We start from the raw sequence: 25,649 nt of genomic DNA, 5'->3' as shown, positions 1-25,649 counted from the left end.
TGGGAGAGCCGCGACGCTCTGTCCTCTGCCCCGGACTCTATGGTACAACAAGCCGCCACGGCTCCTCCTCAGATGTCGCCGTTTATAATCGCATCCAACGTCGCAGATTCGATATAAGGCAGATAGGAAATATCAAAAAATTATTATTTATTCCTGCCGAAGCCGACTTGTCTGTGTGATCTGCCCGGAAAAGATGCAAAACGTGAGGATATAGAAAAAATTGGATTTTTACATCTGTGTATGGAAAGTGTAGCGGGAGTTAAGCGGAGCAAGTAAAGCTATCGCTCACGCCGCAGATTCGTCACCAATGTAAATACGGCTATATTAATAACCGAGGCTTCCGGCGGGAGAATGGATGGCTGCCGAGTGCGGAGACTGTAGCGAGGAAGCAGACGGAATAATTCCTGGGACAGCGGAGGAGCCGGTGACGAAAGGACCGCGCCGCGGCGAAAGTGCAGGTCCAGGATGCAGGCGGCGTTACTGAGACACAGAGGATCCGGGGGAAGACACAGCCGGGAGCGGAGAGACAGTCAGGTGAGAGAGCGGCCGCCCCGCAGCCCAGAGACGTCCGGGAGACCGCTGCTAAAGAGACGAGCACGGCCGAGACAGCGCGGGGGCGGGAGAGAGAGACGGAGACTGACAGAGCGAGACTGCAGGAGGGGACCGAGACTGCTACCGAGGAAGAGATACCGAGGGAGGAAAAGGCACACGAGCACCGAGAGAGGAGGGGGGAGAGAGAGACTGAGGGGGAAGAGAGAGACTGAGGGGGAAGAGAGAGACTGAGGGGGAAGAAAGAGAGAGAGACTGAGGGGGAAGAAAGAGAGAGAGGCTGAGGGGGAAGAAAGAGAGAGAGGCTGAGGGGGAAGAAAGAGAGAGAGGCTGAGGGGGAAGAGAGAGAGAGGCTGAGGGGGAAGAGAGAGAGAGGCTGAGGGGGAAGAGAGAGAGAGGCTGTGGGGGGAAGAAAGAGAGAGAGAGAGGCTGTGGGGGGGAAGAAAGAGAGAGAGGCTGTGGGGGGGAAGAAAGAGAGAGAGGCTGTGGGGGGGAAGAGAGAGAGAGAGGCTGTGGGGGGAAGAGAGAGAGAGGCTGTGGGGGGGAAGAAAGAGAGAGAGAGAGGCTGTGGGGGGGAAGAAAGAGAGAGAGAGAGGCTGTGGGGGGAAGAGAGAGAGAGAGAGGCTGTGGGGGGGAAGAAAGAGAGAGAGGCTGTGGGGGGGAAGAGAGAGAGAGAGGCTGTGGGGGGGGAAGAGAGAGAGAGGCTGTGGGGGGGGAAGAGAGAGAGAGGCTGTGGGGGGGGAAGAGAGAGAGAGGCTGTGGGGGGGGAAGAGAGAGAGAGGCTGTGGGGGGGGAAGAGAGAGAGAGAGGCTGTGGGGGGGGAAGAGAGAGAGAGAGGCTGTGGGGGGGGGAAGAGAGAGAGAGAGGCTGTGGGGGGGGGGAAGAGAGAGAGAGAGGCTGTGGGGGGGAAGAGAGAGAGAGAGGCTGTGGGGGGGGAGAGAGAGGCTGTGGGGGGGAAGAGAGAGAGAGAGGCTGTGGGGGGGGAGAGAGAGGCTGTGGGGGGGGAGAGAGAGGCTGTGGGGGAAGAGAGAGAGAGAGGCTGTGGGGGGGGAAGAGAGAGAGAGAGGCTGTGGGGGGGGAAGAGAGAGAGAGAGGCTGTGGGGGGGGAAGAGAGAGAGAGAGGCTGTGGGGGGGGAAGAGAGAGAGAGAGGCTGTGGGGGGGGAAGAGAGAGAGAGAGGCTGTGGGGGGGGAAGAGAGAGAGAGAGGCTGTGGGGGGGGGAAGAGAGAGAGAGAGGCTGTGGGGGGGAAGAGAGAGAGAGGCTGTGGGGGGGAAGAGAGAGAGAGGCTGTGGGGGGGAAGAGAGAGAGAGGCTGTGGGGGGGAAGAGAGAGAGAGAGGCTGTGGGGGGGAAGAGAGAGAGAGAGAGAGGCTGTGGGGGGGAAGAGAGAGAGAGAGGCTGTGGGGGGGGAAGAGAGAGAGAGAGGCTGTGGGGGGGGAAGAGAGAGAGAGAGGCTGAGGGGGAAGAGAGAGAGGCTGAGGGGGAAGAGAGAGAGGCTGAGGGGGAAGAGAGAGAGAGAGGCTGAGGGGGAAGAGAGAGAGAGAGGCTGAGGGGGAAGAGAGAGAGAGAGGCTGAGGGGGAAGAGAGAGAGAGAGGCTGAGGGGGAAGAGAGACGAGAAAGACAAAGAGAGAGACTGAGGGGGAAGAAAGAGAGAGACTGAGGGGGAAGAAAGAGAGAGACTGAGGGGGAAGAAAGAGAGAGACTGAGGGGGAAGAAAGAGAGAGACTGAGGGGGAAGAAAGAGAGAGACTGAGGGGGAAGAAAGAGAGAGACTGAGGGGGAAGAGAGAGAGAGACTGAGGGGGAAGAGAGAGGGAGACTGAGGGGGAAGAAAGAGAGAGACTGAGGGGGAAGAGAGAGGGAGACTGAGGGGGAAGAGAGAGGGAGACTGAGTGGGAAGAGGGAGGGAGACTGAGTGGGAAGAGGGAGGGAGACTGAGTGGGAAGAGGGAGGGAGACTGAGTGGGAAGAGGGAGGGAGACTGAGTGGGAAGAGGGAGGGAGACTGAGTGGGAAGAAAGAGAGAGAGGCTGAGTGGGAAGAAAGAGAGAGAGGCTGAGGGGGAAGAAAGAGAGAGAGGCTGAGGGGGAAGAAAGAGAGAGAGGCTGAGGGGGAAGAAAGAGAGAGAGGCTGAGGGGGAAGAAAGAGAGAGAGGCTGAGGGGGAAGAGAGAGAGGGGGGCTGAGGGGGAAGAGAGAGAGGGGGGCTGAGGGGGAAGAGAGAGAGGGGGGCTGAGGGGGAAGAGAGAGAGAGGGGCTGAGGGGGAAGAGAGAGAGAGGGGCTGAGGGGGAAGAGAGAGAGAGGCTGAGGGGGAAGAAAGAGAGAGAGGCTGAGGGGGAAGAAAGAGAGAGAGGCTGAGGGGGAAGAAAGAGAGAGAGGCTGAGGGGGAAGAGAGAGAGAGACTGAGGGGGAAGAAGGAGAGAGAGACGGGCAGTGAGGGGAAGAGTGTGAGGAAACTGAAGGGAAGAAAGAGAAGTTCAATGATTAAGAAGAGAGACTGAGGCTCTGACGAGGAGAGAGACTGAGGCTCTGACGAGGAGAGAGAGAGAGACTGAGGCACTGACGAGGAGAGAGAGAGAGAGACTGAGGCACTGACGAGGAGAGAGGGCGCTGACGAAGAGAGAGACGAGTATCGAGAGAGAGGAAGGTGTTGAGGGGAAGGAAGAGATAGGCATTGGGGAAGAGTGCTGACGGGGCGAGAGAGACGGGCGATGACAGAGAGAAATGGGTGCTGAGAGCTGGCAACCCCTTTGCTCTCTGGTGTCTGCTCCTTAGGGTCCACTTTGCTCTCTGGTGTCTGCTCCTTAGGGGGCCCATGTGCTCATCACCTTTGCCCCTTCACAGGTCAGATGTCCTCAGATGGAGCCCGAGGGTGAGAGTCACAGAGCGGCCGACTTCCAGTGGACGAATTACAAACTGCTGCTTGACCCCGCTCTCCGAAAAGCTGCACAGAAGGTTTACCGCTACGATGGAGTGCACTTCAACATCACGGTAATAGGCGCAGAGTGTGGTCACTGTGGGGGAGGGGTGTAATGTAGACATGGCCCTGTCTGGTCGGTTCTATCCCGGTGGTTGAGGCTTTATGTAGTGGGTCTCTTTGGGGGGTCGCGTCTGTGCCTCTGGAACAGAACTGCTGCACAGTAGTTGTGTGGCACCTCTGATCTGGTGGTTATATGCGGTGCCTCTGTCCCGGCGGTGGTGGCTCTGTACGGCTCCTCTGTTCTGGTGGTGGTAGCTCTATGCGGCGCCTCTGTCACGGCGGTGGCGACTCTATGTGGTGCCTCTGTCCCTGCGGTGACGGCGTCTCTGTTTTAGTGGCTCTGTGCGGCGCCTCTGTCCCCGCGGTGGCAGCGGTACCTCTGTTTCGGTAGCTCTGTGCGGCACCTCTGTCCCGGTGGTGGTGGCGGCTTTGTGCGGCTCCTCTGTCCCGGTGGTGGTGGCGCCTCTGTTTCGGTGGTGATGGCCCTGTGCCGCCCCTCTGTCCCGGTGGTGGTGGCGCCTCTGTTCCGGTGGTGATGGCTCTGTGCGGCCCCTCTGTCCCGGTGGTTGTGGACTGTTCTGGTGGTGGCTCTATGCGACACCTTTGTTCCGGTGTCTCTGTGCAGCGCCTATGTCCCAGCGGTGGCGGCTCTGTGCGGCGCCTCTGTCCCGGTGGTGGCGGCTCTGTGCGGCGCCTCTGTCCCGGTGGTGGCGGCTCTGTGCGGCGCCTCTGTCCCGGTGGTGGCGGCTCTGTGCGGCGCCTCTGTCCCGGTGGTGGCGGCTCTGTGCGGCGCCTCTGTCCCGGTGGTGGCGGCTCTGTGCGGCGCCTCTGTCCCAGTGGTGATGGCCCTGTGCCGCCCCTCTGTCCCGGTGGTGGTGGCGCCTCTGTTCCGGTGGTGATGGCTCTGTGCGGCCCCTCTGTCCCGGTGGTTGTGGACTGTTCTGGTGGTGGCTCTATGCGACGCCTTTGTTCCGGTGTCTGTGCAGCGCCTATGTCCCAGCGGTGGCGGCTCTGTGCGGCGCCTCTGTCCTGGTTGTGGTGACTCTGTGCGGCGCCTCTGTCCCAGTGGCTCTGTGCGGCGCCTCTGTCCCAGTGGCTCTGTGCGGCGCCTCTGTCCCAGTGGCTCTGTGCGGCGCCTCTGTCCCAGTGGCTCTGTGCGGCGCCTCTGTCCCGGTGGTGGCGGCTCTGTGCGGCGCCTCTGTCCCGGTGGTGGCGGCTCTGTGCGGCGCCTCTGTCCCGGTGGTGGCGGCTCTGTGCGGCGCCTCTGTCCCGGTGGTGGCGGCTCTGTGCGGCGACTCTGTCCCGGCGGTGGTGGCTCTGTGCGGTGTCTGTTCCGGCGGTGGCAGTCCCTGGCGTTCAGCAGTGTGCATTGATTCTATCTCCTTTCCCAGGATGGAACGTATCTTCCAGTCGGAGACGTGCGGGATCCTCGGCAGCACCGGCTGTGGAGTAAACCTCGAGATGTGTCCCTTCCTGTTCCCAAATTTAAGGTACTGGCCCCGGTTGGCTCATCGGGGGGGAGTGGACGGCTCTGCAGACTCTTCCACAGGTCGTGTTTTCTGATCCTCAATACATTGTTCTCTACTTTCCCGTCCAGTTTGATGAGTTTTACGTCGGGCAGCTTCCGCAGAAGGAAGTCACCTTTGCCCACCTGAATGACAACGTGCGTGAACTCTTCCTAAAAGAAATGTGCCGCAAATTCGGGGACGTGGAAGATGTGGAGATCCCGCTGCACCCAAAAACTCGCAAGCACCTCGGTCTGGCGAAGGTTCTGTTCTCCAGCTCCCGAGCCGCGAGGGAGACCGTTGCCCACCTTCACAACACATCCGTCATGGGCAACATCATCAACGCAGAACTCGACACCCGAGGTAAAAGTGGGACGGAGATGTTGGGTGGATGGGGTTGAGATTGGGGTATCTTCTGATAACAGTAAAGGGAAATGTAAAAAAATAAAAAAGCACCTTTAAAATTAAACTCCTCATCAAAAAATAAAGAAATAAAAAAAAAAAATAGAGAGAAGCAAAAAAGAGAGAAGCTTATATTGGTGTCGCCATATCTGTACAAGTCCAATTTGTCAAAATATAAAATAATTTTGCCAGTAAGTGCTGTAAGGAAAATGGAATAGAAAATTACAAAATTGCCATTTTTTTTCGATCGTGACTGCAGGGTAGGACATGAAGTCAGTCAGGGTCGTCCTCACATAAAAAACGCACATCAGATGTCGCTCAGTTACTGGGGATTTTCACTGTTCAATTAGCCATGTGTGACCCTGCCCCAGTTGAATAGAGGCGTTATACCAGCACCATCAGGTCCTAACCAGATTGTCATCTTTTTACAGGTCAGCAAAGACAGAAATACTATGACCTAATCGTCAGTGGATCCTACAACCCCCAGACCGTTCCCACCACCAGCCGGTGGGTGCAGGAGAGGCCTCCTGAGCCGGTGAGCATTCACTTTGGACTGCGGAGTCTGTGCGGTCACTGGGGCGTCCTGCTACATAAACATCTCCTCTCTTTAGGTTGACTGCCGGCGCCGCCTCTCCAGTGATACCACGTTGGTTCCCGGGAATGGGACGCCATCTTCTCAAGACCTGGGATCCTCCTACAGCCAGTACACACCGTCGGTCTCTTCCTCACAGGGCACCCCATACACTCCGAGGGCCGGGACGCCCTACTCTCAGGACTCTGCCTATTCTAGCAGGTGAGACCTCATCAGACGGTATGGCGGCATGTAGTTGGGGGCAGCACTGGGTATACACCATTCTATAAGTGTGTATATGGGGCACTGCTCTGTAACATCAGTAAATGGTGCACCTGTGTCTGTCCTGTGACTCTTCCGCTGTTATCTGTCCAGGTATAATGGGGGTTATAGTTTTCCCACTGGTTGGTTAGTGGATGCTCGGTCAGGGTCACATGGGATATCTTCAGATCGGGCAGTGGGATGAGCTTTTCACTGTGTTGTGGTTGGAGTCTGTATCGGGTCCAGGATCCTGGCCGGATATATGACGCTCTCCTCCTTTCCTCGCAGGCAGGGGACACCCAGCCATTCCAGCTCCCAGGACTCCTCAGGATATAAGTCACGGCGGCACGAGAACAGCACTGGCGATTCATACTCTCGCCGGTCCGGACACCACTACTCTCCGGCCACGTCGTCCTCCACGACGTCGTCCTCCTCACAGCATGACAGCACCCACAGACGTTACCACCGCCACCAGCACCGTTCCTCCCCACAGTCCTACCGCTCCCGTCACCGTAAACCGCCACCACCCCCAGAAGAGCCATCCTTGCATCGCTTTCCTGGGACCCCACCGCTGCCCACCCCTCCACCACTTCCACCCGATGACCCTCACCCTGACCATGACTACAGAATGGCCCACCCACCCCTTCCTCCATCCCCTCCCTCCTCTGTACCGTATCCTCCTCCTCCACCTTCCGAAGGCTGGGAGCCTCCACCGCCACCTCCCCCGCTTCCAGCCTGCTCCCCACCCCCTTCGCCTGCGCGGTCATGTTCTCCGCTCCCTGACGGTATCTCGGAGAGCCTGCCGTTCACCCAGCACAGCAGCAGCCTGGATTCCCGCATCGAGGCGCTCCTGAAGGAGCAGCGCTCCAAGTTCTCCTTCCTCCCCTCCGACACCGAGGAAGAAGATGAAGGAACCACCGAGGGTTGTGGGCAGGAGGCCACAGTCCATGAAGAAGTCCCGCCGCCTGTGCACGGTCCCTACACCCCTCCTCCACCCGCCAGCTTCGAGGATGTGTCGGCAGAGGCCATTCTGAGGTTCGGTGACCTCGGCAGGACGACGGCAAACGGGCAAGAACGGGTAAGATGCCAGACCTTCCCTATGTATCACACACTGCTCCTAAACAATCGCTGGAGATCCGCTCAGACCTGACCAATCCATCTGCCTCCCCACTCGAGCCCTGCCCGGACGGCTGGGGGTTTGTGACAGGGAGATTGGGCCCAGCTGCTTGTCTAGGGTCGGTGGGGAATGAAATCCAGAAGTGTGAATATAATGTAGTCTGCGTGCAGCCTGCACTGTAAAGAAAGAGGGTTTTCATTCTCATTGTTATGTCTGCAAAGCCATTACAAAAATCATAAAACCCTCCGTTCTTTATACTGCATGTGGCACCCAGTGTTTATAATATGAAAAGCTGTGGTGTGCGATTTGCTCCCTGGTGTCATGTGCGCTGCTGTATAACACCCTGCTTATTTTACTGTCTCACCAAAGTGCCGCCCCGGCCTCTTGCGCTCTCGCGGCCGTCGCGCCCACACATACACGGACGGCTTCAGGGATCGCACATACTAACCAATCAGCAGCAGGGACTCCAGAGGACTCCGGGGCTGCAACTCCTTCAGCCGTCAGGACTGTTTTTGTTTCTACCTCACAGACTTGTGATTCTTCTTTTTTTTTTTTATAGCAGTATCGTCCCTTTAAGGCAGTAAAATGCAGGACGTTCCTGCAGTTCCGCCCCTGCTTCATCCGCCGCAGTGATCGGCCATTGTTTCTGTGTCCTTATTTATGTGTAGATTAAATATGTCTGCCAGAAATGTGTTGAGTCCTGAAGAAAGCTATCGCCGCCATCAACACCCGTACCTTGTGTTAAGGGCTGTCGGGAGGCAGAAAACCAACTTCACGCAGCTTTTTATATTAGAACTTGAGGCAGTTACTAATCACTTTTCATAAGCTGGGATCCCACGGTCACCAGAACATGGGAGCGATCACTTGATCTCGGAAGTTTTCAGAAAGCAACGAATTGTCACGTGAAGCCGCAGCAGCCCTGCACGTGTTAGTCCGACTGCCGTGCGGCCCATTCTCCCTCCGTGACGGCACCTCACAGCCTTCCTTAAACGTCCGAGATCACGTTACGTCTCCTTTTTGGCAATGTAGTAGAATACTCATACCCAATCATGAGCCCAGGCTTGTCTGGACCTTAATCAGGGGCCGATCCACCTACATTAGCTTCATGAGTAAGTACTTGATTTTTATGTTATAAGAGCAGTAGTGAAGTACTTTTGGACAATCCCTTAATAGAATATGGACCACATCAGAAGCTTTTTTTTCTTTTTCTTCTCACATGTATGTATATTTTTTTTATTGACTAAAGGTCATGTTTGTAATTGAGTTTGATTAGAAATGTTTCAGCTTTTGTTAGACTGCAGGCTGTATCTGTCTCAGGTCTGTCGGTTATCTCCCTTTCCCATCTTCTGCATCCTCTGTGTATCACAGTACATAGCAGATTGCAGAATGTGCAAATAATGATACATTAGGGAGGTTACTCTCTGGTCTGTAATGCTGCCTTCTCTTCTACATCCTATGTGTATCTCTCTGTACTTATCAGAATGAGCTCCTCCTCAGGATTATAATGCTGATCTCTCTTCTACCTCCTCTGTGTATCTTTGTACATATCAGAATGATCTCCTCATGGCTGGAGCTCTTCTCTCTCTTCTGCATCCTCTGTGTATTGCTGTACATATCAGAATGAGCTCCTCCTCAGGGCTGTAACACGATCTCTCTTCTACATCCTCTGTGTATGACTGAACATAGCAGAATGAGCTTCTCATGGCTGTAGCACTGATCTACATCCTCGTCTGTGTATGGCCGGGATCACACATGCGAGAAACACGGCCAAGTCTCGCACGTTACTACCCGGCACTTGGGAGCGGAGCCTGCGGCTGCATGTATTACTATGCGGCCACACTCTCCGATCCGAGTGCCGGCGGCAGTGTCGGGTATTAACATGGGAGACTTGGCCGTGTTTCTCGCATGTGTGATCCCGGCCTATGACTGAACATAGCAGAATGAACTCCGCCTCAGGGCTGTAACACTGATCTCTCTTCTGGACCATTTTTAAAGCTGTTTGAGACCTGATGAGGAGTCGACTTAATAAATCAGACAAAACCATGGATGGAAAGGAGGTAAATAAGTACGGAACAGTGAGCTCCCGGTGGAGCACTGGAAGCTAACTCATTCTCCAGTCTATGTACGGTGATGCATAGAGGATGGAGAAGAGATGATCGTAAGATCCCAGAGAACGAGCTTGTTGATGGATTCACTGGTAACCCGTTCTGCACACTTTGTACAGTGATACATAGAGGAAAGAAATATATTGAAGCCCTATTGTGAAAATGACTTTTAGCCAGAAATGCATGCGTGGGAGGAAAAAGAAGAAACTCTCCCAGAGGCGTCTGTCTCCTTTAATCTCTGCGTTGTACATTCTGCGATCAGAGTTGCATACAAGTCTCCCTCTTCCCTTTTCTGTCTGTGAACTCTGACCCTGGGACACTTTACAGGGTGCAGGAGAGATTGGGGTGTAACTAGAGAGGAGACCATTCATCGCAAGTCTACTGACGATAAAGTTTATGGCTTTCACTGGAGGACGCAGAAGTCTGAGGAATAAACAGTGGAACTTCTGGCCATCACCTCTGTACATGAATGCTGCTCCGGATGTGACTGGAGTAGAAGATTTACTGGAAACTCAACACAAACGTCTGCATACATGTCAGTCCGCTAAGCATTGCGGCATCCTCACAGTGAATATTGTGGAGACCGGGTACATTATGAGGGGGTAGTCCTGCTGATCATGTGATTTGTAAACCCATGGCTGGTGTGTAACCCCTCCAGACCCCACTGGCTCCAGTAGAAACCACGCGTACATCAGAACAGGATACATACTCTTATACCCCAAGCTCTAACGTCTCTTCTACTCCAGCCACATCCAAAGCTGCACTCGCCATTTTGTTTGAGTTTGATATCTGTGTACCTTATCATGTTGGTGCTCATCTGTTTACATTTGCGCGTCATGCAGCGCTGGATGTCATTTAGTTGTGTCCCACCTCGTATTGTTGCACATCTAGTTACGTCCACTTGTCTGGGCTTGTTGGAACCCGTCTAGTAATGTCCGCTAGTGCCACCTCGTGTTGAACCTCGTCTGGTTACTTTTGCACGTTGTGCCTCGTGTTTGCACTTGTCTATTTAGATCTGTGTATCATGTTGGCATTCGCCTGGTTACTTTCATGCGTTCCGCCTCCTGTTGGACGATGCCTGGTTTATTCCGCGCATCCTGCCACATGTTGGCGCTCATCTGGTTATGTCTATGCATCCCACCTTGTGCTGGATGTCATCTGGTTGCATCTGTGTGTCTTGTTTTGTATTGGTGTTCATCTGGCTACGTCTGTGTGTCCTGTCTCATGTTTGCGGTCATCTGGTTACATCTGTGTGTCCTGTCTCGTGTTTGCGGTCATCTGGTTACGTCTATGTGTCCTGCCTCGTGCTGGTCCTCGTCTGGTTAGTCTGCGCATCCTGCTTTGTGTTGGCGCTCGTCTGCGTACAACCTCGTGTTGTCGCTCGTCTGATTACATATGTGCTTCCTGCTTCGTGTAGAAGCAAGTCTTAGTGTCCCGCCTCATGCTGGCACTCGTCTGTTTGCGTCTGTGCGTCCCTTCTTGTGTTGGCGCTCGTCTGGTTACGTCTGTGCATCCCGCCTCGTACTGGTCCTCGTCTGGTTACGTCTGTGCATCCTGCTTCGTGTTGGCCCTCGTCTGTGCGTCCCACTTTCTGTTGGTGCTCGTCTGTGCTTGTCGCCTCGTGTTGGATGTCATTGAGTTACTTCTGCATGTTCCGCGTTGTGTCGATGCACGTCTAGTTACATCTGTGACGGCGTTCGTCTGATTACTTTCATGCGTCCTGCCTCATGTTGGTGCAAGTTGGCTTATGTCCACGCGTACTTCCTCGTGTTGGCGCCTGTCTGGTAACGTCTGTGCATCCCTTCTTGTGTTGGCGCTCGTCTCTGCGTCCCGCCTCGTGTTGTTGTTCCTTGGGTTAAGTCTGCTTCCCTCCTCGTGTTAGCGCTCTTCTGGGTATGTCTGTGGGTCCTGCCTTGTGTTGGCGCTAGTCTGTGTGTCCCTCCTCATGTTAGTTCTCGTCTGGTTACGTCTGTGCATCCTTCCTCGCACTCCCTCCTCCCTTGGCATTCGTCTGTGCCGCCTCCTGTTAGCGCTCGTCTGGTTATATCTGTGCGTTCTGCCTCGTGTTAGCACTCGCCTGTGCATCCCGCCTCGTGTTGGAGCTCGCTTGTGCGTCCCGCCTTCTGTTGGAGCTCGTCTGGTTATGTCTGTGTGTCCTACCTTGTGTTGGCAATCGTCTGTGCGTCTCGCCTTGTGTTGGAACTCACGTGTGTCCCGTCTCGTGTTATAGCTTGTCTGGTTACGTCTGTGCGTCCTGCCTCGTGTTGGTGATCGTTTGGTTACGTCTGTGCGTTCTGCCTCGTGGCTGCCCTCGTCTGTGCGTCCTGCCTTCTGTTGGAGCTTGTCTGGTTACGTCTGTGCATCCTGCCTCGTGTTGGCACTCGTCTGTGCTTTTCGCGTCGTGTTGGAGCTGGCCTATGCATCCCGTCTCGTGTTGGAGCTCGTCTGTGCTTCCCGCCTTGTGTTGGCGCTCGTCTGGTTACATCTGTGTGGCCTGTCTCGTGGTGGTGTTCGTCTGTGCGTCCCGTCTCGTGTTGGCGATCGTTTGGTTACGTCTGTGTGTCCCACCTTCCGTTGGAGCTCGTCTGGTTACGTCTGTTTATCCCGCCTTGTGTTGGCGCTTGTCTGGTTACGTCTGTGCGTCCCTAGTCGCACTCCCTCCTCCCTTGGCATTCATCTGTGCTTCCTGCCTTGTGTTGGCACTCGTCTGGTTACGTCTGTGTGTCCTGCCTCGCATTGCCCCTCGTCTCTGTGTCCCGCCTTCTGTTGGAGCTCGTCTGGTTACATCTGTGCATCCCACAGTGTGATGGCGCTCGTTTGGTTACATCTGCGCGTCTCTCCTCCTTTGGAGCTTGTCTGGTTACGTCTGTGCGTCCCACCTTCTGGTGGAGCTCGTCTGGTTACGTCTGTGTGTCCTGTCTCGTGGTGGCGTTCGTCTCTGCGTCCCGCCTCGTGTTGTTGCTCTTTTGGTTAAGTCTTTGTCCCTTCTAGTGTTAGCACTCGTCTGGTTATGTCTGTGCGTCCCTCTTTGTGTTGACACTCGTCTTTGCATCCCACCTCGTGTTGTTGCTCCTCTGGTTCTGTTTGTGCATCCCACCTTGTGTTTGCACTTGTCTGGTTACGTCTGTGCGTCGTTCCTCACACTCCCTCCTCCCTTGGCGTTCGTTCGTATGTCCCGTCTCCCATTAGCTCTCGTCTGGTTACGTCTGTGCCTCCTGCCTCGTGATGGCATTCGTCTGTGCATCTCGCCTAGTGTTGGCGCTCGTCTGGTTACGTCTGTGCGTCCCGCCTCCTGTTGGTGATCGTTTGGTTAAGTCTGTGTGTCCTGCCTCGCTTTCGTCCTCGTCTGTGCATCCCGCCTTCGATTGGAGCTTGTCTGGTTAGGTCTGCATTCCGCCGTGTTGGTGCTCGGTTACGTCTGTGCTTCTCTCCTCCCTTGGCGTTCGTCTGTGTGTCCCGCCTTGTGTTGGCACTTATCTGGTTACGTCTGTGCATCTCTCCTGCCTCATGTTGGCATTCGTCTGTGTGTCTCGCCTCCTGTTGGTGATCGTTTGGTTACATCTGTGTGTCCTGCCTTCTGTGGGAGCTCGTCTGGTTACGTCTGTGTGTCCTGCCTTCTGTGGGAGCTCGTCTGGTTACGTCTGTGTGTCCTGCCTTGTGTTGGTGTTCGTCTGTGCATCCTGCTTCGTGTTGGCGCTCATCTGGTTGCGTCTGTGCATCCTGCCTTGTTTTGGCGCTAGTCTGTTTACATATGCGCATCCCACCTCATGTTGCCACTTGTCTAGCATAGTTTTGGTTATTCTCGGGAGGTTCTCTCTATTAATGGCTTCCTTCTGTCTCCTCAGCTATCGTCCGGTGAGGACATGGAAATCTCTGATGAAGAAATTGCCGTCGAGATGCCTGGCGCTCCCGGCCAACCTTATCCCATGGTGCCCCACCTCACAGGTCCTGTGGGCACTTACCCCTCTCAAACTATCCCGACAACTCTTCTGTCGATGCCCCCTCTCCCCCACCATCAAGCCCCTAATGCCTATTCTCTCATGGCCCCCACAGCTGTCAGAGGTCGAATTGGAGAACTTGGGGGGCGACCGGCCTCCCCTCCCCCTCTCGACCCTGCCTCCTCGTCAGCAGTGCCCGCTCCCCATATCTATGACTTTGTAAACTCCTTGGAACTGGTGAACAGGCTGGGAAACCAGTGGGGTGGCATGTCCATGTCTTTCCAGATGCAGACGCAGATGCTCAGCCGCCTACAGCAGTGCAGGCAGGATAAAGGGCAGTCATTTGACGACCCCTACCCCCCACCATTGCTCCCTCACCTGCTGGCCCACAGACATCGACAGCTGCTGCCGCTCATTACCGAGCCGGTGTTTGGTGGGGCATATCCCCACTTCCCATCCCAAGACCCCCAACCCTTGTTACCACTGAGGGACCTCACCACCAGGACAAATAGAACTCTGGGCCAGGAGCCTCGAACCATGGGCTGGGTGCAAGAAGTGGACCCCCATGCAGCTACCGTCGTGAGTGTACTGTCATCTCTGATCCAGGAGATGAAGAGCACAATGCAGAGAGACCTGAACAGGAAGATGGTGGAGAATGTGGCCTTCCGAGCCTTCGATGAATGGTGGGATTGCAAGGAGGAGAAGGCGAAGGTAAGCGTTGGCTGAGGACACTGGCAGCATTAGGTAAGACACCAGCATCCTGATCACCAATCCGTTTTCTATCTGTAGCCTTTCCAAAATGCGCCCAAACCAGTTCCCCGGGAAGAAGACAAGGAGAAGAGCCGACCCAAGGAGCCTGGGCTTCTGTCACTTGTGGACTGGGCCAAGAGCGGAGGTGCCGAAGGTTTCAGTTTTGGTTCTGGTCTCCGGGAGGCTCTGCGGCTTCCTTCCTTCAAGGTGAGTCTTGGCACTCCTGTCTTCCATTTGTTTCGGGGGACACCTGGCCCCTCATAATCTTGTGTCGCCTTCTTACTTTTTTCACCCACCCGCGCAGGTGAAGAGGAAGCAGCTCTCAGAGAGTGAAGATGGCGAACAAAAGAGACCACGACCCTCCACACCTGCAGAGGAGGAGGAGGACGGTAAGTGTCTGGGACCAGAGGGGGCGCTCACATCCTGCGACGGAATCTCGCATCTTCACTACTTCAATTGCTTCACCTACTAGATCGACAGAAAGAGACACCGTCGGAAACGCGTGCAGGAGCAAAGATGCCGCAGCAGGAGGCGGATAGGATGAAGCACAAGCGCAGGAACAACATCCCCCTAGACAGTGAAGGAGAGGAGGCATCTGAGGATTCTGCATCAGACAAGGTGAGATCTGTAAAGAGAGGATGGAAAAGGGTGTGCAGGAGGAGGAGGAGTACAGAGAGGGGTGTGCAGGAGGAGGAGGAGTACAGAGAGGGGTGTGCAGGAGGAGGAGGAGTACAGAGAGGGGTGTGCAGGAGGAGGAGGAGGAGGAGCAGGACAGAGAGGGGTGTGCAGGAGGAGGAGCAGGACAGAGAGGGGTGTGCAGGAGGAGGAGCAGGACAGAGAGGGGTGTGCAGGAGGAGGAGCAGGACAGAGAGGGGTGTGCAGGAGGAGGAGCAGGACAGAGAGGGGTGTGCAGGAGGAGGAGCAGGACAGAGAGGGGTGTGCAGGAGGAGGAGCAGGACAGAGAGGGGTGTGCAGGAGGAGGAGCAGGACAGAGAGGGGTGTGCAGGAGGAGGAGCAGGACAGAGAGGGGTGTGCAGGAGGAGGAGCAGGACAGAGAGGGGTGTGCAGGAGGAGGAGCAGGACAGAGAGGGGTGTGCAGGAGGAGGAGCAGGACAGAGAGGGGTGTGCAGGAGGAGGAGGAGGAGCAGGACAGAGAGGGGTGTGCAGGAGGAGGAGGAGCAGGACAGAGAGGGGTGTGCAGGAGGAGGAGGAGCAGGACAGAGAGGGGTGTGCAGGAGGAGGAGGAGGAGCAGGACAGAGAGGGGTGTGCAGGAGGAGGAGGAGGAGCAGGACAGAGAGGGGTGTGCAGGAGGAGGAGGAGGAGCAGGACAGAGAGGGGTGTGCAGGAGGAGGAGCAGGACAGAGGGGTGTGCAGGAGGAGGAGGAGCAGGACAGAGAGGGGAGTGCAGGAGGAGGAGCAGGACAGAGGGGTGTGCAGGAGGAGGAGCAGGACAGAGGGGTGTGCAGGAGGAGGAGCAGGACAGAGAGGGGTGTGCAGGAGGAGGAGCAGGACAGAGAGGGGTGTGCAGGAGGAGGAGCAGGACAGAGAGGGGTGTGCAGGAGGAGGAGCAGGACAGAGAGGGGTGTGCAGGAGGAGGAGCAGGACAGAGAGGGGTGTGCAGGAGAAGGAGCAGGACAGAGAGGGGTGTGCAGGAAGAGGAGCAGGACAGAGAGGGGTGTGCAGGAAGAGGAGCAGGACAGAGAGGGGTGTGCAGGAGCAGGACAGAGAGGGGTGTGCAGGAGCAGGACAGAGAGGGGTGTGCAGGAGCAGGACAGAGAGGGGTGTGCAGGAGCAGGACAGAGAGGGGTGTGCAGGAGCAGGACAGAGAGGGGTGTGCAGGAGGAGGACAGAGAGGGGTGTGCAGGAGGAGGACAGAGGGGTGTGCAGGAGGAGAAGGAGGACAGAGGGGTGTGCAGGAGGAGGAGAAGGAGGTCAGAGAGGGGTGTGCAGGAGGAGAAGGAGGACAGAGAGGGGTGTGCAGGAGGAGGAGGACAGAGAGGGGTGTGCAGGAGGAGAAGGAGGACAGAGAGGGGTGTGCAGGAGGAGGAGGAGGACAGAGAGGGGTGTGCAGGAGGAGAAGGAGGACAGAGAGGGGTGTGCAGGAGGAGAAGGAGGACAGAGAGGGGTGTGCAGGAGGAGAAGGAGGACAGAGAGGGGTGTGCAGGAGGAGAAGGAGGACAGAGAGGGGTGTGCAGGAGGAGGACAGAGAGGGGTGTGCAGGAGGAGGACAGAGAGGGGTGTGCAGGAGGAGGACAGAGAGGGGTGTGCAGGAGGAGGACAGAGAGGGGTGTGCAGGAGGAGGACAGAGAGGGGTGTGCAGGAGGAGGACAGAGAGGGGTGTGCAGGAGGAGGACAGAGAGGGGTGTGCAGGAGGAGGACAGAGAGGGGTGTGCAGGAGGAGGACGAGGACAGAGAGGGGTGTGCAGGAGGAGGAGAAGGAGGACAGAGAGGGGTGTGCAGGAGGAGGAGAAGGAGGACAGAGAGGGGTGTGCAGGAGGAGGAGAAGGAGGACAGAGAGGGGTGTGCAGGAGGAGGAGAAGGAGGACAGAGAGGGGTGTGCAGGAGGAGGAGAAGGAGGACAGAGAGGGGTGTGCAGGAGGAGGAGAAGGAGGACAGAGAGAGGTGTGCAGGAGGAGGAGAAGGAGGACAGAGAGGGGTGTGCAGGAGGAGGAGGACAGAGAGGGGTGTGCAGGAGGAGGAGGACAGAGAGGGGTGTGCAGGAGGAGGAGGAGGACGGAGAGGGGTGTGCAGGAGGAGGAGGAGGACAGAGAGGGGTGTGCAGGAGGAGGAGGAGGACAGAGAGGGGTGTGCAGGAGGAGGAGGAGGACAGAGAGGGGTGTGCAGGAGGAGGAGGAGGACAGAGAGGGGTGTGCAGGAGGAGGAGGAGGACAGAGAGGGGTGTGCAGGAGGAGGAGGAGGACAGAGGGGGGTGTGCAGGAGGAGGAGGAGGACAGAGGGGTGTGCAGGAGGAGGAGGAGGACAGAGAGGGGTGTGCAGGAGGAGGAGGAGGACAGAGAGGGGTGTGCAGGAGGAGGAGGAGGACAGAGAGGGGTGTGCAGGAGGAGGAGGAGGACAGAGAGGGGTGTGCAGGAGGAGGAGGAGGACAGAGAGGGGTGTGCAGGAGGAGGAGGAGGACAGAGAGGGGTGTGCAGGAGGAGAAGGAGGACAGAGAGGGGTGTGCAGGAGGAGAAGGAGGACAGAGAGGGGTGTGCAGGAGGACAGAGAGGGGTGAGGAGGACGACGGGGGGGGTGAGCAGACACCTTATGTTCGCTCCACTGAAGTAGCGGAGCCCGTGTTGCTCTGTTTACCTCGTGGTCCTTGTGTGTCCGGAGCAGGACCTGAGCCTTGATGTGTTTTATCTGCAGGACGAGGATGATGACGATGACATCAGTAGCAAGGATGAAGACTCGGATGGTGAGAGCTCACGGGGTGCTCATCCGGAGAGGGCTCATGGGGGGGCCCCCGGCTGAGATGGTGTACGGGGTGGGTATGTGTGAGGGCAGAAAACCTTCAGCACAGCAAGAAGCCCAGAAAAGAAGCTGACATCATAAAGTACCCTCTCTTAAAGGGACGGTGCTCTACTAACAAGCCTGGATTCACCAGTTCTGGGTGTGTAGATGTTGCAGGTTTCCGGCCTCTTGTTTTTATCGTTGTCTTTTTCTGCAGATGAGACGCCGCTCGCCAAACTGTCCAACAAGATCGTGTCTGATGACAGCGACAGCTCCAGCGAATCCGACAGCAGCTCCTCGTCCTCATCTTCCTCCTCTTCATCCTCATCATCATCCTCCTCCTCCTCCTCCTCTTCATCGCCTGCGTCCTCTGACGATGAGGAAGACCAGGATGACTCTCCTGTAACACCAACAGTTACTGATCCTCTGAGACCACCCAGCCCACCACCACTCGCCACAGTGACGCCCCCCACAGAAAAGGATCTGACACTGAGTGAGTTCATTTTTTTTTCTCATTAATGTACACAGTGACTGCACCAGCAGAATAGTGAGTGCAGCTCTGGGGTATAATACAGGATGTAACTCAGGATCAGTAATGTAATGTATGTACACAGTGACTGCACCAGCAGAATAGTGAGTGCAGCTCTGGAGTATAATACAGGATGTAACTCAGGATCAGTAATGTAATGTATGTACACAGTGACTGCACCAGCAGAATAGTGAGTGCAGCTCTGGAGTATAATACAGGATGTAACTCAGGATCAGTAATGTAATGTATGTACACAGTGACTGCACCAGCAGAATAGTGAGTGTAGCTCTGGAGTATAATACAGGATGTAACTCAGGATCAGTAATGTATGTACACAGTGACTGCACCAGCAGAGTAGTGAGCGCAGCTCTGGGGTATAATACAGGATGTAACTCAGGATCAGTAATGTAATGTATGTACACAGTGACTGCACCAGCAGAATAGTGAGTGCAGCTCTGGAGTATAATACAGGATGTAACTCAGGATCAGTAATGTATGTACACAGTGACTGCACCAGCAGAATAGTGAGTGCAGCTCTGGGGTATAATACAGGATGTAACTCAGGATCAGTAATGTATGTACACAGTGACTGCACCAGCAGAATAGTGAGTGCAGCTCTGGGGTATAATACAGGATGTAACTCAGGATCAGTAATGTAATGTATGTACACAGTGACTGCACCAGCAGAATAGTGAGTGCAGCTCTGGAGTATAATACAGGATGTAACTCAGGATCAGTAATGTATGTACACAGTGACTGCACCGGCAGAATAGTGAGTGCAGCTCTGGGGTATAATACAGGATGTAACTCAGGATCAATAATGTAATGTATATACACAGTGACTGCACCAGCAGAATAGTGAGTGCAGCTCTGGAGTATAATACAGGATGTAACTCAGGATCAGTAATGTAATGTACACAGTGACTGCACCAGCAGAATAGTGAGTGCAGCTCTGGAGTATAATACAGGATGTCACTCAGGATGCGTCTTGGTCTCTGAATTCATCTTATTTTCTTTCTTTCTTCCATCTACAGATAAGTCTCTCATTTTGGAAATAAAGGAGGAGCCCAGTACAGAAGTGTCACCTCAGCTGCTCCCTCCTCTGCCTGCTATCACCCCCCCCAAGCCTTGCACCCCTTCATCTCCTCCACTGCCGCTCCTTCCTCCTCCCAAGAAGAGACGAAAGACTGTCTCCTTCCTCCTCGCTCCAGAAGAGGAGCCTGAACCTGCGGAGATTAAACCGCCTAATCACCTGGTCCCGGAGAAAATTATCCCCGAAATCTCACATGTCCTTCATCAGGAGCCAGAGGAGACCCCCGCTCCTCCTCCTCCAGCGGCGGAGCCTTCTCTCCTGTCCCCCAGGGCTCTTTCTCCAACTGCGTTGGCAATACAGAGTCTCCAAGTTCCCAAACCAGAGGTGGTGATGCCACCATCTCCTCCTGCCAAAGAGCTGCCTCCACAGAGGCCTCCAGAGCAGGTAACGGTATTAAACCTCCCATGGGACCACGCGTGTCTGGTGAAGTCGTACCCACCGCGCTCCGGACACGAGGATGCTCTGCAGGAGGAGGGAGAAGAAAACATGGAGGAAGAGTATGACCACGTGGAGGAGGTGAAAGCTTTGCCCATTCCAGCACCAACACCGGCCCCGGTGCCCCCGGTACACGAGCCGGAGAGGCCAGACCCCGCCGAAGAGCTTCTCTTTGCCCCGGTGCGGCAGATCTTACTGGAGCACAGCTACGCCTCTATCCCTGCCTCATTGAAGCAGCCGTACAAGCGGCACCGGGCGATATCTGTAGACTTGGAGAAACCCAGCGAGCTCCTCCATGTGGACCTCAGACAGCCTGTGCTGGAGGCCCCAGAGGAAGTGGTGTGCGTGGGCGAGGGTCTGCTGCTCGGCCTGGAGGGTGATACCGGCATCTTTGATGTTGGGGACTTGCACTTATCATCTTCAAGGAAAACTGGGGAGAAATGTGCCCGCGAGGAGGCAAAGAGTAAGAAACGGAGACAGCAAGAAGTGAAGGAGGTTACGGAGCCGGGAGAAATCACGACGGAGGAAGAGGATGATGTGGATGAAGATGACTTTTGGGTGTGCACACGGGAGCTGAGATCACACAAGAACCGGCGTTCTGCTCCTCCCCGGTCTCCACCTAAGTACGAGATCCGCAGCGAGTTCGAGCAGATGACCATCCTCTATGACATCTGGAACAGCGGACTTGACATCGAGGACCTGGTCTTCCTAAGGGACACATACGAGCGGCTGCTGCAGGAGGACCACAGCACAGACTGGCTGAACGACACCCACTGGGTGCCCCACACCAATATCCTCTAAAATCAGTGTATCACGAGGGAGGGAGGCTGCTGCAGCTTGCAGTCGCCGGGTGGGCACTGGCTGAGGGAGAAAGTCTTATCCAGGGGGTCTTACAGGGACAGACAGCACCTCCATGGTGTCCTTATAGCGCAGCTGGGTCAGGGTTCTCCATAATATAGGTTAGGGCTCTGTAAGCTGAGCCTCCCGATGGGCTAGCTTAACAGCAGGGGTCCACAGAAGGTCCCCGTGGCTGCCATCTTGGTCCTCCAATGACCGAGCTTCATGGGAGTACTTCAGTTTCACCGTTTACGGCAGAATATAGAGGACGCGATCCAACAATCTCACACGTTCAAGCGCCCCGGGAAAAATGGTTTTAAAATATATTAGAAAGATAAGTTTATTCCCCCCAATTCAAAAATATATATATATATATTTGTTTTGTTATTAAGTAATAGTCTGATCCATCGAAACCTAAAATGGATAAAACCTGTATGGTAAACGGCGAAAATTGAATCGCCGGCATTGGATTATTTCAGTCAATGCATTCGCCCCAAATCTGTGATGAAACCATCGCAAGTACCTGGGACCAATAACGGCGCCGGCCCTGGGCGCAAAGGTCAAGAAGACGCGCAGCTCCTGCGACAGCTCTCAGAAAATGGCAGCACAAATAGATTGTTTTTATTCCAAATTTCCAATTTATTTATTCTCAAAAAAAAAAAATTAAAAATGACCCCGTTCGGTGTCGCTGGCGTCGCTCTGAGTCGCGTCATCTTGTTATTTTTGCCGTACAGCGAATGACGTAACATCGATGGCCGATTTGGGTTTTTTTCACCGCATTTGGTTTTTTTTTTTCCCCTCTGTTTTTCATTACAGGGGAAAATAAATGCTGTCATTCAAAACAAAACTACAACTCATCCCGCAAAACACGAGCCGTCGTCCGGGTCTGGGAGGCAGGGAAATAAGTTATGGCTCCGTGTAGAAGGGGAGAAAAAAACGAAAAACGGCCGTTCACACATCCGGGTCAATGTGCGAGGATGGCCTCAGCCGCGTGGGTTGATTGACGTGACCTGACGGTTGTGTATGACGATGATGGTGGGGGTTATCCTCCGTTGTGTGTCACTATTAACCCTTAACCCCAGTCTCACTCACCAATATCGCGGACCCCAAACGGCGGAGGAACCGTCAGGATGGACTGCGCGAGCACCAGACCGGCTGCGCCCGGAGCGAGGGCTACTACGCCATCAGCAAGAAGGACAAGGACAAATATCTGGACGTCATCCCCGTGTCTGTGCGAGAGCTGGACAGCGACACCCAGGTTAGTGCCTGTCACCACCTCCCCCCACTAGGGGGCGCTTCCACACCGATGCCTGACCTTACTTTACTTTCTTCCAGGGCACTAACCGCGTGTTGTCCGAGCGTCGCTCCGAGCAGAGACGTCTCCTCAACGCCATTGGCTCCTTCTCCTTGTTGGACAGCGACTTACTGAAGCTCAACCAACTGAAGGTAATGTGGACCCCCGGGGAGCGCCGCTGCACTGCTGAGCTGGTACGTGTGCAAGGGGCTTATTCTCGCTTCACCTCTTACAGTTCCGGAAGAAGAAGCTACGATTCGGCCGCAGTCGCATTCACGAGTGGGGTCTGTTCGCTATGGAGCCCATCGCCGCCGACGAGATGGTGATAGAATACGTGGGACAGAACATACGGCAGGTGAGGTTATACCAGGAGCGACCACCAGGTGTCGCTGCTCCTTCACTGTCCGTGCTCACAGCTCGGGCGGCTCTGTGCCTGCTGGGAGTGGTAGTATCAGAGCAGAGCCGAGCCCAGTGCTCCCTGCTCGCTCATCCCTACACCACCGGCTGATGATAGAGTCACCAGCACAGAGGAGGGAATGTGACGCCGCGTTCTTATTAAAGGGCCGGCGCATCCTCTGTACAGAGAGCTCAGACGCTGTGGAATGAATCCCGCTGCAATATTATTTCTAGACTTCGGACTTCAATTCCTGATCACTTTCACTGTCTCTGCTCGCTGTCAATGAACTGACATTTCTGTGTTAAGGTAGTTATGACCTTTGTAGACCCATAACTTCCATCATCCCAGGAAGCGAGGCTCAAGACGTGGAGTAGTATCGGGGACCCTATGTAGACCCATAACTCCATCATCCCAGGCATCGAGGCTCAAGACGTGAAGTAGTATCGGGGACCCTATGTAGACCCATAACTCCATCATCCCAGGCAGCGAGGCTCAAGACGTGGAGTAGTATCGGGGATCCTATGTAGAACCATAACTCCCATCACCCCAGGCAGCGTGAGGATCAAGACGTGGAGTAGTATCGGGGATCCCATGTAGAACCATAACTGCCATCACCCCAGGCAGCGTGAGGCTCACGATGTGGAGTAGTATCGGGGATCCCATGTAGAACCATAACTCCCATCATCCCAGGCAGCGAGGCTCAAGACATGGAGTAGTATCGGGGATCCTATGTAGACCCATAACTCCATCATCCCAGGCAGCGTGAGGCTCAAGACGTAGAGTAGTATCGGGGATCCTATGTAGACCCATAACTCCATCATCCCAGGCAGCGAGGCTCAAGACGTGGAGTAGTATCGGGGATCCTATGTAGAACCATAACTCCCATCACCCCAGGCAGCGTGAGGCTCAAGACATGGAGAAGTATCGGGGATCCCATGTAGAACCATAACTCCCATCATCCCAGGCAGCGTGAGGCTCAAGACATGGAGTAGTATCGGGGATCCTATGTAGAACCATAACTCCCATCATCCCAGGCAGCGTGAGGATCAAGACGTGGAGTAGTATCGGGGATCCCATGTAGAACCATAACTCCCATCATCCCAGGCAGCGTGAGGATCAAGACGTGGAGTAGTATCGGGGATCCTATATAGAACCATAACTCCCATCATCCCAGGCAGCGAGGCTCAAGACGTGGAGTAGTATCGGGGATCCTATATAGAACCATAACTCCCATCATCCCAGGCAGCGAGGCTCACGATGTGAAGTAGTATCAGGGATCCTATGTAGAACTATAACTCCCATCATCCCAGGCAGCGTGAGGCTCACGATGTGGAGTAGTATCGAGGATCTATGTAGAACCATAACTCCCATCATCCCATGTGGTGAGGCTGAGGATGGGGGGTAGTATTAGGGATCTCTGTGGGACCACAACTCCCATCATCCCAGGCAGAGGGGCTGATGGTGTGGGCTATTAGTATCCGGGAGCTGTTCGCACTTCTTGGTTGGACGTGTTCCCTCTGGATTAGGTCAGGGAGGTTCTGTCTGCTGGGACCAGTTGTCCGCCCTGTTATAGAAGACTTCTGGACGGATCTCATCTGTTGTTTTCGTATTTGTAATGGGCAGATTAGATTGCGGCCTCTTGGGGACAGAGCAGCAGAATGATAAATTTAAAGGGCCAGTCCTGATCTCAGCGCTGCGCGGCTGACACACTGTAACAAGTCCGCAGCTGTGACGGCGGTGTGGTGTAACGTGACGCGGTGTCTGTGCAGGTCGTAGCTGACATGAGGGAGAAGCGCTACGCTCAGGAAGGGATCGGCAGCAGCTACCTATTCCGCGTGGACCACGAAACCATCATAGACGCCACCAAAAGTGGAAACCTGGCGCGTTTCATAAACCACTGCTGCACGGTAAGTTGCCGCGGCCGGTCACATTACCAGCAAGCTGCCCCGCGATTAGCTGCACACGGCGTCCGCCCCTTTTTACACTTCTGCTTCGTTCCATTGCAGCCTAATTGTTACGCCAAAGTCATCACCATCGAGTCGCAGAAGAAGATCGTCATCTACTCCAAGCAGCCGATCGGCGTGAACGAGGAGATCACCTACGACTACAAGTTCCCCATCGAGGAGAATAAGATTCCCTGCCTGTGCGGCACCGAGAACTGCCGGGGCACCCTGAACTAACGCCGGTGGTGGAATCAGCCAAAGGCTCGTCCGGCCCCCGGTGTGGACGGAGCGCGGGGGGCATTTACTGGTACAGTGGCGGCCATGTTTTTGTTTCCAGCCTGACCCGTCTGTGGCACTTTAACACGACGCCTGAGCACGTTCCTGCCGAGCTCCCCCACTTCCTTCATGCCGTCGTCATGTTCTCCATGTATAGGTTCATTTTTTTTTTTGTTCCTGTTTTTCTATACATTTTAGTTTACTGTTTTTATTTTTTTTTTTATTCCTTTCTGGGATTATGTTATTTATGGCGGGCAGCGGGCGAGAGATCCGGACCCTCCCAGCCCCCCCATTGCCAACCTTAAAGCCCAAGACTCTCCGGACCCCGACCCCAGAACGCACAAGTTACCCCTTGTCTCTGTATATACACTACGCCCTGTACATAGACCCAAGATCTGAGACTGCGACGACCCCGCAGCTGTGATGTAGACCCTGTCCTGTGCGTGGCGTGCAGCGACGTTAAGTGTGTACAGATCCGCCACACACGGTATCGCTGCGCCGACGTCACATTTTAGCTTTTTTTTTTTTTTCCCCCCCGATTGTTTTTCATTGTTTTATTTATTCCAATTGGATTTTAAGGTTGAGACGATGCTCCGCCCTCCGGGGGTCCGTATCGGCGGAGGACGAAGCTTCAGGGGGTCCATAATTTACTTCATTCAGTGGCCATTATTATTTTTTAAGCCGGAAGGGGAGCGGCGTGGCTCTTTAGATATTTCCCTTTTCTGTTTTCCCTCCCCCCCCGTTTGTGCTGTTGATGTTCGGCGTGTTAGACGCCTATTGTTTGGGGGTCGGGGAGGGGGTCAGGGCTTGAGAAAGTTGTATATTCTGTATATTAACTGCTTTGTTTCTTGTAGAAACACGAGTTTATTACGTACGTGCCCCGAGTCTGCCTCATTATTTCAGAGGGGGGAAGGGGAGGACGAGATAAGCTGCAGCGATTGGACGGACGGAGACCTTGACTCCACGTCTCCTGGGATTACGGTCAGAGGTGACGGCGTCACTGCTTATCTCAAGGCTGGGCAAAGAGCAAGGTCGGGTATATCTGATGGTGGAGAGTGTCTTCTTTGCAGAGCATCGCGTGACCATCACAGACCATCCTGTGCAGTCTGATAGGGAAGCGCAAACAGAGTTGTGCTGCCCTGGTGCAATGTCCGGTCCTCTCTGGCACCCGGTACTCACTTCTGTGGCCGCTGTCATGGGCAGTCCATGTCCTTGCTAAGAT

The 25,649-nt window shown here is 55.0% G+C and overlaps 1 protein-coding gene across 1 annotated transcript; it reads left to right on the top strand.

The window, feature by feature from the left end:
• The first annotated feature begins 127 nt into the window (after positions 1 to 127).
• SETD1A (SET domain containing 1A, histone lysine methyltransferase) lies at positions 128 to 25,301 on the top strand. The gene is made up of 19 exons (XM_073547461.1): positions 128 to 534; positions 3,388 to 3,534; positions 4,915 to 5,013; positions 5,121 to 5,391; positions 5,862 to 5,965; positions 6,042 to 6,223; positions 6,551 to 7,340; positions 13,330 to 14,133; positions 14,212 to 14,379; positions 14,477 to 14,561; positions 14,645 to 14,790; positions 17,540 to 17,588; positions 17,841 to 18,116; positions 19,187 to 20,470; positions 21,606 to 21,775; positions 21,853 to 21,963; positions 22,047 to 22,166; positions 23,978 to 24,115; positions 24,215 to 25,301. Exons 1-19 carry the CDS (start codon positions 466 to 468, stop codon positions 24,386 to 24,388), a joined length of 5,187 nt encoding a protein of 1,728 aa, XP_073403562.1. The 5' UTR covers positions 128 to 465; the 3' UTR covers positions 24,389 to 25,301.
• Positions 25,302 to 25,649: the final 348 nt, after the last annotated feature.

Source organism: Dendrobates tinctorius, unplaced genomic scaffold, assembly GCF_039654945.1.
Source record: "Dendrobates tinctorius isolate UK_male_01 unplaced genomic scaffold, ASM3965494v1 ptg000152l, whole genome shotgun sequence".
NCBI classification, from domain to species: Eukaryota; Metazoa; Chordata; class Amphibia; order Anura; family Dendrobatidae; genus Dendrobates; species Dendrobates tinctorius.
Note: the sequence above shows the minus strand (reverse complement) of the source record. Positions and strands in the feature narration are given on the sequence as shown.